The sequence below is a fragment of the Hipposideros armiger genome, unplaced genomic scaffold (assembly GCF_001890085.2).
Source record: "Hipposideros armiger isolate ML-2016 unplaced genomic scaffold, ASM189008v1 scaffold_118, whole genome shotgun sequence".
Classification (NCBI taxonomy): Eukaryota; Metazoa; Chordata; class Mammalia; order Chiroptera; family Hipposideridae; genus Hipposideros; species Hipposideros armiger.
The window spans coordinates 3,397,514-3,407,853 of record NW_017731468.1 but is presented as its reverse complement, the minus strand read 5'-3'; the positions used below and the strand labels follow the sequence as shown (position 1 = coordinate 3,407,853).

Below are 10,340 nucleotides of genomic sequence, written 5' to 3'. Positions count from 1 at the left end.
AAATTTTAAAGATGATCAGGTGAATAAAGTATAATTTATATGTGGACAAATTCTATATATTGTAGTGAGAATTAAATCCAGATATTAACATAGACTTGCAAGTAAGTACACAAACTAGAGGTTACATTTATTTTTCACAAATGCTTTTTTTTTTCATTTCTGGCGCTATTCTCCCTATACTGTTTTGATTATATGATACAAATAAAGTCAATAACTTATAAATTGGACAATCAGAACTTATTAATGAATCAAGAGGGATGCAGAATATGTATGATTATAAAAGAGCAATTTACTTAAGCATCCTTTGGGAAGCAACTAGTTACGCACTTTTGATGATCAATTTTATTGGGGTTGATTGATTTAATACTCCACATGTTAAAATTTGATCGGATGTGTAATTATTTATGGGCTCCTGTTCTTGGATGCAGAAAAGATGTAAAGTGGTCATAAATGATGTTAAAAAAATTAGTGAAATGGAGAAAGGTCCAACGTTTATCTCAACACTGTCAGACAGACAACATTCTGACACTGTGCTTTCTTGGGATATTAAAAGGGGAACAATGAATGACAATGGGCTGACATTTGCAAGAGTTGAATACCTCGTATATCTATTTTTTTTTCTTTTGGATGAGGATACCAATTGCACAATAATACCTTTTGGGTTTTTATTTCTTTAAAATATGAAAACAAAAAATGAAGTAGATGACAATGAGAAGAGAAAACACATGCCGTACAGAATATGCGGTATCACTAGTGATTAAGTCAGAAACAATTAGAAACTTTATTCATCTGTGTCAATGTGTACCATGGATAAGGAACAGCACAATTAGTGCAGTTCCCCCTAAGCTGTGCACAATACACACAAAATAAAATAATCAAACAAAATGAAATAATTTTACATAACAATAATTATTAATAAACCCTGAACAACCAGAATCATATTTTCCCTATAACCTAAAATTTTAAAAAGCAAACAAACCTAAAAGCTTTGAAATTGAAATTAACCAATGGCAAGAATTTCTTCAAGTCGTCTGTGACAATTTTGCTATGGGATCACTGACATTCTAAATATGGCTAAAAATGAGTACAAAATCTTTCTAATGTTTAAACAACTCACATTCCTTGACAATATTGACTTGGTGTTTCTCAGCTAGCTTTCCATTGAGTAAATATAAAAAAAAAAAAAAAGTGGGTTAGAATGTGCTCCCAAAGGAGTTAGGCCACCAGTGTGTTGGGCCATGACAGGCAAGGGATGAGTCACCAGGAGATAAGAATTGTAGATGTGTGAGGCAGGAAAAAGTACCAACCAAGATACAAGCAGGGATTAAATTGGGCCTCCTCAGTGATACGGGTCACCAACATGATTGTCTTCCTCAGTTTAAGATGAGGAGATGTACCTATCTGCAAGAAGGACAGCTAGGATGCTTTTCCTAACCTATGCTTTATACTCTCTTAGTTCCAGAAAATCTTGGGTATTTGGCTAATTGTATTTGTATATAGTTTTAATGTGTTTATACTAGGAGTTTCATAATTGTGTTTTTCCTTGCAGGCTCAAACTGTTTCCAAGTGGCTGTGTTAACTTTTACTCATGGAGATAGCAACTGCATTAACTGTGAACCCCCTGAGGATTGGGGTCTGGGGTGCCTTGTTCATGGTTTAGTTCCCAGAACGTAGCACATTACCTGGCCTGTTGAGTGGGTAACCAGTGTTGAATGATTCATTCAGTCACCAAATATTTATTAAATAGTGAATGATCATAATCACTGAGTGGAAGACGAGAAAATAACTCTCAATCGCCTTTATTTCTTAAGTATCTTTGAATCAATACAGAGGGCCAGGGGTGTCTCCAGCCTGGGATTCTTTATAGAGAAGTCTCTGAGAGGAGGCTAACGTCATTCCATTTTTTCTCATTAGAGGACTCACTACTTTGGAATGTGGGTTTATCCACACTCTTTGGTATTTTGAAATAGAAAAGATCCGTTCCTTTTCCAGGGTTAAAAATCTCCCAGTGCAATCCTCCTGGGAGGCACTAATCTCATTCAATGGCTTACTCCTTCATCATAAGTAGAGAAGACTCACTTTTAAAAACTCATTGCTCACCTAGCCAAGGAAAGAAGCCATCTTTCCTACTCAGGAACTGCAGATACAATCAGAGGGGTCTGGACAGTGAAAGAAACAGGGCTCAAAATAGCCTTTACATTAAAAAAAAAGAATAAAGAAAAAAAATAAAACGAAACAAACCAGCACTATCTACTATCTGTGCCAGACAGAGCAGATGTGAAATAAATACTTCTGGGGCAGGGGTGTTGTGAAAATGGAGTCTCTCAAAGCCCAGGCACATTTAATGCATCCATTTCTCTACATCTTTCTCCTTGGCCTGCCTGGATCAACAGGCAATTTTTTTTTAGAGGCCTCTGGTGTGTTCCACATGGCTAATTTTCCATGACGATACTTTGTAGTTTGCCTGCTGTCCTCTTGATAGCTTTAACTTCCCACATGACAGTTATTGCTTCTTAGAAATCAATGTGCAGATCCATGAACAATAAGCCATTTTCTCCTTTTATCCCTAGTCATAAACTCAATTAACAACACAAAAGTTACAACTCAGGTGAAAAGAAAACTCACTTATGTCTTCAATGTCCAATCAACATTTGCTGAATGGGAGAACAGTATATGCTCTACTCTACTATATACAGATACGCTTTGTTTTGTTTTATTTGTTTTTCATCCATGCACTGTGTAACAGGTATCACAACAACATTCCCAAACAGGCACAGGAAGAAGGAGCCAAGGTGCAATCATGACCGGAACAGGATTGTGCAAGCCATGGATGCTTTTGAAAAGAAAACCGACGGATGATCCCAGGCAACAGCAACATGGGACTGGGACACATATTGATGTACATGGAAAAGGATGATGCTTTTGGAATGGTGTCATTCTTCCTGTTTGCATGAGGAGTGGTGTGCAGGAGGAGAAGGGTGGGCATGGGGGACCTGGGGACTTAGCTGTGCTGGAACACCAGAATAAGGGCCTTACTAGTCACAGTCCAGAGCTAAAGAAGATTAAGAAAGAAAAGATTCCACGTGTTCCTGGGAATCTAGACACGTTATTCTGGTACCTGTTGAACAAGAGTGCCAGGCATCATATCTTTAAATATCAGATGGTGTCTAGAACCCTCACGTTTCCTGGCTCCGCTTGGGCTCCAGTGCTTCTTCTTGGAGGCCGCTTCACCTCTGCTCATGTTCCAGAGATAAGCATGGATTTAGCAACATAGTGAAGACAGGCTTCTTTCTTCTTCCATGCCCTTATCCTTTCTTAATCCAAAATAATTCTTAAAATGTTTGGAGGAAGGGAGAGTAATCTTAAGGACTTCAATTTTTACCAAAAACTCATTTGCATTTAGATTGGTCATCACCTCCCACAAGAGAAGCAAAAACCATGATCCTTCCAACAAAACAAAACAAAACAAAACAAAAAACAAAGCAAAACGAAACAAAAGCCAAACATCAACCACCTCCCCAAACCCCACTGAAAACTAACCCAAACAGAAAACAAAGACTTAACAATGTATCTGGAGAGAACGCAGCTCTTCTAGTCTGAGCTGCAAGGATGGCCCTGCCTCCATGCCTTGTTCAGCGTGACGATGCCCCTGGGAATGGGAGGTGATGGTTTCTCACTTCAGCCCTAGTACAGAATATGATTTCGAAGCTGGATTCCATCAGCAGGTAAGTGAACATGACAAATGTCAGTTTCCTCTGTTCATTATACATAATTTTTTATGTATATATATATGTATATATATATATAAATTTACTATATCTGATTGTTCCTTTAGAAGCCTTTTATGTGGCAGTAGGCCTCCAGGGAGGAGAAGAAAATGTACAAGAGCCACAGGAGCACAAACAGGGAGGATGTGAGGAGCTTGGCAGTCCGGGGCCCACCCAGCTCACCTCCGATTTCTGGCCTCCGCCGATACAGCAGCACCCCCACATTGATGAAAGCAAAAATGGTGAAGAGAGTGACAGAGAAAGCTAGTGTGCCAGGGGACACTTTGAACTGTTCCCCGTTGGCTGCGTGGTAGATGGCAGCAATGGACCAGGCCACACCGATTCCCAGGAAGACGTTTACCGCGTTGCTACCGGTGACGTTACCAATGGATGCGTCTGCATACTGGTCCTGGGTGGCTGCCACTTTGCTTGCAAATGTGTCTGCAGAGGAAGAACAAAAAGACAATGCCACTCAATTAGTCTTTTTAAGATGTCTTCGGAGTGCTGGAAGCTTCAGCTGTGTACTCTAGAGTCGAACCCCTGATAGAAACCCAGTGCCTACCACCGGGCTTTGATATCAGCTTGAGTCCCAGTGGTGTGATCAGAAAACAGGATCTAGGTGTCAGGGCTCGAGGGCTCAGTGTTGGCTGTATTACAGGTGATCTTGGTTAAGTTCTTGACACGCCGATACCACAGTTTTTTGTAATATTGAACTTACAGAGCAGCGTTTTTGAGAAGGATCATGGCCCATCTACATTAGAATTAGGTGGGGTCTTTGTTAAAGTGAATATTATAAGTCTCCATCCGGCTGTGCCAATTCATAACCACTGGGGCCTAGGATTCTGGCTCAACAACATACCAAAAGATGCGAGGTCACTAAAGTTTCAGGACAGCTGCTGAAGGGTATTACTAAAAAATGCTACATCATTGGCTTTAGTTTACAGGTGAGAAAGTTAAGGGGTGAGGTGATATTTCCCCAGATTCAAGAGCAAGTCAATAGTGGCAGCGAAACTAACTGAACTATAGTAATATAATAGTTGGCATTTGCCTAAAGCCTTACGAATAGGAAAGCAAACTCGCCTACATTGTAATAACTGTGAAGGGGGGAAACTTTACAGGTGAGGACACTAGGCTTAGACATGATAAGTAATGGGTGTAACATCGCACAACAAAAAAGAAACCATGTCAGGGCTTGAGCTCAGGTCTCCTGCCTTCAAGGTAAATGCTTTTTCCTAGTGCCATCTTACCTTTCACTACGCCACAGGCACCAATGACCATCCTCAAAGTTCTTTGTTCACCAATAATCCTGAACGCACCTTTTTCTGAAGATAGGCGTCATTGTCCATACAGGGAGTAGGACAAGGGTGACATATTTCTTGATGAGTAGAGCACGGGTTTAGAGCACTGATGACCCAGAGGGTTTTAAATCCTGTCTTCAGAACTGAATGTATAACCCCAGGCTGATTACTTCACTTCCCTAAGCCTCTATTTTCTTATCTGTGAAATGGGGTTAGTGACACCCACTGTAGAGTGCTGTTATGAAGTTGTAATAATATATGCAAAGCATTTATGTTTCTGGGTATAAAGCAAGAGTAGCTTTTTCTGTTGTTTTGGAAAGACAATGTGAATCAAGCTGGCTAGAACAGTTTATTAAAAGTTGAGGCAGGATCGGAAATAATAGCTCTCTTTATTAATCATGTACACAGAACTTGCAAGATAATCCATTTCTTTTTCTATACAATTGCCTAGTTACTGAGATCAAAGTCCTTTCAGTTATCTTTGCAAAATTCTTTGCACAGTAGGTTTATAGATGTTAACTGTCAAATTGAACCGATGTTTGCAAAGCCAGTCATGGCAGATATGAGACTACTACCAGGTGTTGTGTCATGCGCTCTGCTCTTGAGATCCCTGTCTGCTCCGAGCATGCATGTAGTTACGATATCTGGACTACTTCCTCCCCTTTGTGGCTATTCTGTTGCCACCATCCTCCTTCGGTAACTCTCCAATGGAGATGATGCACAGAGCATGTTGGTTTCTATCAGTCTGTAAATTCTTGTGCTTTGTAATGAGTGAGAAGGTCATGTAGGCTGCTGCATCTGCAGTATCACCTTCTTTCTGAACGGGAATTGGTTCACCTTGAGGACCTATCTCCTTGATTCTGACTTCTGTCTGTGATGGAAAGCAGGCTTCAGTTACTAGTCTATACAGAGGCAAACACTGCTTACTCTGTGCTACACGTCATTCCACCCTCTTAGCCTTATGGAGTTGATGTTGTTATTCTTTATTTACAATTTGGGAAACACCTTTGGACTGGATGTTGGCAACAGAACAAGGATTTTTAAACCAAATCTGTTTGATTTTAGAGCCCACTCTCTGTGCACACCACATGGCCCCTCCCAGGAAAGCCACAGTTTTCCTTTCCTCTGAGTCCCTTTTACCCAGGAACTCTGAAACAGGTTCTTGCACGATGCCCTTTCCTCCTCAGGGGAAGCAAAGACTGAAGATGGTGCAGGCAGTTGGCTAACCTGCCCTCCTGGGTTTGTGCTGCTTTGTGCAGTCAGATCACACATGGCAGCCCAATCAGGACTATCACAGAGGCTGGCGAGTGAAAGCCAAGCAAGACTCATCTTAATGGTCTCTCACACTTCATTGTTAAGACTTATTAGGAGCTGCCACAGCAGCCTCAAAAAAAAAAAAGAAGAAGTCATTTTGCTTTTCTTTTTCAAGGACAGGCAGCTGAGCAAGGAAAGTAAAGGAACAGAATCTAAGGCAGGAGAAAGCTGCTTACAGCTCAGCTGTTGCCGAGGACACCTGAGATGTTATTCTGTGCTGACATGACTGCCGGCACTGGCTGGTGGGGAACAGATGGCCACCGTAGGCAGGGCCATTGGGGTACGGGCAGGTGACCTGGCGCTGTTCCACAACACACACCTGCTAACCTCCCCTGGCATGTGGTGCAAGGCACACCGGACTTCCTGGGTGCCCCCTCTCCACTCAGGAACCCTGGCTTCCTGAGTGGCACTCTGTCACAGCACCAGAAAGGAATGAGGGATAAAATCAGAGATTCCCTGGGTCCGAGGACCCTGAACAACCACACCAGTCCTTAGGCCTGGAATGGAATAAAATCCTGGGACTGCTGCAGTTTCCTCTCCCTCAAGCCATTTTTCAATAGCTTATTGTGAAAATCTCTTGAAAATCTTTGTAATAATAGGTTCCTGTGTACAAATACCTTTCTCTGGAATCCCTAAAAATTAAGCCAAAGTGACTAGCTTGTCACATAAATGAAACATATTATGGGCCTCTTTGAGTCTGGTGGGTTTTATTTACCTGTCTGTTTTGTCTGTTTTCAGTTCAAAAGTTATGTAAAAAAAAAAAAAAATTGTAGCAACATGCAAATCGAAACCATTGACCTTAGTTTCAACAGAAGCGACTCTGTTTTCCAAACGAAGTGTGATGGAGTCTCCCCAAATTACCTTCTATCACTGCTTTGCTACTTAGTGCATAAAGCAACCCATCACATGCCATATGCTAGGCACCGCCAAACCCTACCCTGTATGCTAAGCCCATAACCTGCTTACGCCCGAACAAGGCAATAGTCATTCCCCAAAGTGAAGTCCAAGAAATAACTACTGCAGTTGTCTCAGAGGGGCTATAATCATATTCAGAACTTTGCCTATTAAATACAAACATGTATAAATCAGATTTCCAATGTGACTGGCACAAACTGAACACGTCAGGCACGGTTTCTAATAGGAATTTTTGTTTGTTACTTCCACCTTGAATTCTAATACTTTTCAGATTAGTCATACAGACTTAGACTTTTGGTCCTGCCTTCTTGGTACCCATGCCTGTAAATCAATAACAGGGAAGATTTGTTTGGGAGGCCATGTGGCTGGAATTAAACAACACATCACAGAGTCAGGACATAACTGTTCTCTGTACAAATTCTCTGAACTTGGGATCTGTCTCAAGTTCACTATATATAACCTTGGCCATGTCATCTGATTAATATGCAAGAATAGGTCAACCCACTCCCCTTTCCTCCAGAAATTGTTTTTTACCTGCATTTCTCAAACTTTATAGCTACATACACACTAAGCCTTAAGCCTCTCTTCTGTAAACACAATAGTTCTTACAGTCCTGCAGGTCACACACAGGGTTTATGTATTATGTAGAGCAAGGGTTTCACCCCCGATGACTTGTCTTATTCTTGACTCGTAGCATACTTTGGGGGCCAGCTGTTCAACTCTCAATTGGCTTGTGCTCAGGAACTGACACTGCCAGTGATTTTAACTGAAGTCCAGCCTGCTCATGGAGGCATGCTTGCATCCCTCTATCACCTGTGAATTACAATATAAGAGCCAGACTAGAAAGTTCAGAGCTTCATGGTGCAGAAGTGGGAGAAGGCTCATCAAGGAGATACTCTTGGCTCCTCTATCTGTATATTCTTGGGCAAGATACTCTATGGTTCTGGCCCCACATCTAAAATGAAGTATTTAGAACATCTCTAAGACTCTCCATAACTTTACCGTTTGGGTGGTGCATAGGATACAGCAAACGACTAAATTCACAGATATTGATTTTGGTGTGATTTTTCTTTTTGGTAGGAATTTGTAAAGGACTACTTTGTTTCATTAGAATTGACTAATGGTAATAAATATTTCTCCTTTTAAAGAATAAGTGACCTACATGAAATATTTGAAGATCCTAGGAAGAAAGCTCTCTAGACCTGAAGATACTGCCATTAAATTGTGGCAATATTTATGAAATTAAACCATACAGCAGAGAGCCATTTACCTTTTAAAAATAGATAAGAAGTGTTGGCAAAAGTATATACTTCAAATTACATTGACCAGCTATCCACTTATATGAGTGAAGCCATGGAAAAAACAGTGGCAGCAATGACTGTCCTGGAGAGAAGTGAGGAGCAGCTAATTTCTCTTAGACCCAGTCATGCCCTCAGGTGTAGTGGTCATTTGCTCACAAAACAACTTGGGTGGGCTTGGTGATGGGGCTGGGACTGCTTAATGCTAAAGTACTCCCACTCTCAAGTTATGCTATGCATACACACACACACACACACACACACACACAGAGGGTGCCAAAAGAATGTATACACATTTTAAGAAAGAAGAAACTGTATTGAAATTGTAATACTCATAAGATAAATACAGTCATGTTTGACTTCTGCAATTACAAGAGGTGCTCAAAAGTGGTTACTATCAGCATCCAGACACTTCTGATTATGGCGACTACTGCTTGACCAACGTTGACCAAAGTGTTAACATCTTTTAAAATGTGTACACAATTTTTGGCACCCTGGTATTTTTGTTTTTTAAGATTTTATTGGGGTATTGAGGGAGGGAACAGCTTTTTGGGGAATCGGGGAAGGGGAACAGACATGTTGCTGTCCTTTTGTTCTTCAGTCTAGTTGTGGAGGACGTCGCTTCACTGGCCCATGTTGGTATTGTGATCACTGGGCTCCTTCCTGGTGAAGCAGTCACTCGCCGACCATTGGACAGCCACTGATGGTGGCTCTTGGTAGCTCACACTGGCTGCCACCCGCTCACGTTGGCTGCCAGCCACTTACGGTAGCTTATGGCAGCCCACTGCAGCCGCACTGCAGCCTATGACATCGCCGGCGACTCATGGCAGCCCAGCTCCAGGTCAAGCTGTTGTTCACCCTCTTAGCTGTAGAAGGTGCATCACTGGCCCATGTGGGATCCGAACCGGCGGCCCTGATGCTCAGAGCTCGTGCTTCCAAGCCAACTCTTAACCAACAAGCCACTTGGCCGGCCTGGCACCCTGGTATTTTTAACCCCGTTCCCGTATAGCTATTATAAAAGGCCACAGGGGGAGGAAAATTTACTAAAAGTAGTTGAATTCTGGCTCCTCCATTTGCCAGGTGAGAAGCTTACCTATTTTATAGGGTTTTTAAGGAAATGGGTTCACATAAACTGCATTCATAATACAGCCTGGCACTTAATGAGTGCTCGATATTATTAGCTATTTTTGTAATACAACAGAGCCAGATCCCAAGAGAATCCATAAGTGAAAGGAATTATGACTTCACATACGATTCTAAACTTTTGGGGACTTACAATGCCCTTTAGAGATGTTTGTATGGTCTTCTGCATTTAAAAATGTAATAAAGCATAAAATTATTCTTAAAAATCAAAGAGATGCTTTATTTTGAAATTCTGTATAACTAAGCCATAAAAATACATTTGAGATCTTCCAATTCAAGGCCTAATCTTAGTAGTGGCTGAAAGGCAGGCATCTTTGTTTAAACAATGCATATATTCCCCTCTATTCTTTCCTCCCTTCTATGTACTTCGTTTCTTGCTCTTTTGGAATTGAAATGGGAATATTGTTTATTTGTGTACTAGTTCTTCTGCTGTCATTGAGGACCTTAAACAAGATTTTGTCTTTAGTTGTGATACTTATTTACCCAAGTAAATACGAAAACCACACACACACACACACACACACACACACACACACACACACACTCACACACACACACACTCACTCACTCATTTCACTGGTTTATATGAAAAGAATCCTTATTTG

The 10,340-nt window shown here is 41.2% G+C and overlaps 1 protein-coding gene across 14 annotated transcripts in view; it reads right to left on the bottom strand.

The window, feature by feature from the left end:
- Positions 1-651: 651 nt before the first annotated feature.
- The window catches only part of SLC8A1 (solute carrier family 8 member A1), a 387,692-nt gene continuing 378,003 nt past the window's right edge, over positions 652-10,340 (bottom strand). For all 14 annotated transcript variants that reach the window (XM_019647930.1, XM_019647925.1, XM_019647927.1 and 11 more), the window contains one exon: positions 652-4,208. In XM_019647930.1, coding sequence (XP_019503475.1) covers positions 3,832-4,208 — 377 coding nt within the window. In that variant the 3' untranslated portion in view covers positions 652-3,831. The remainder of the gene's footprint in view (positions 4,209-10,340) is intronic.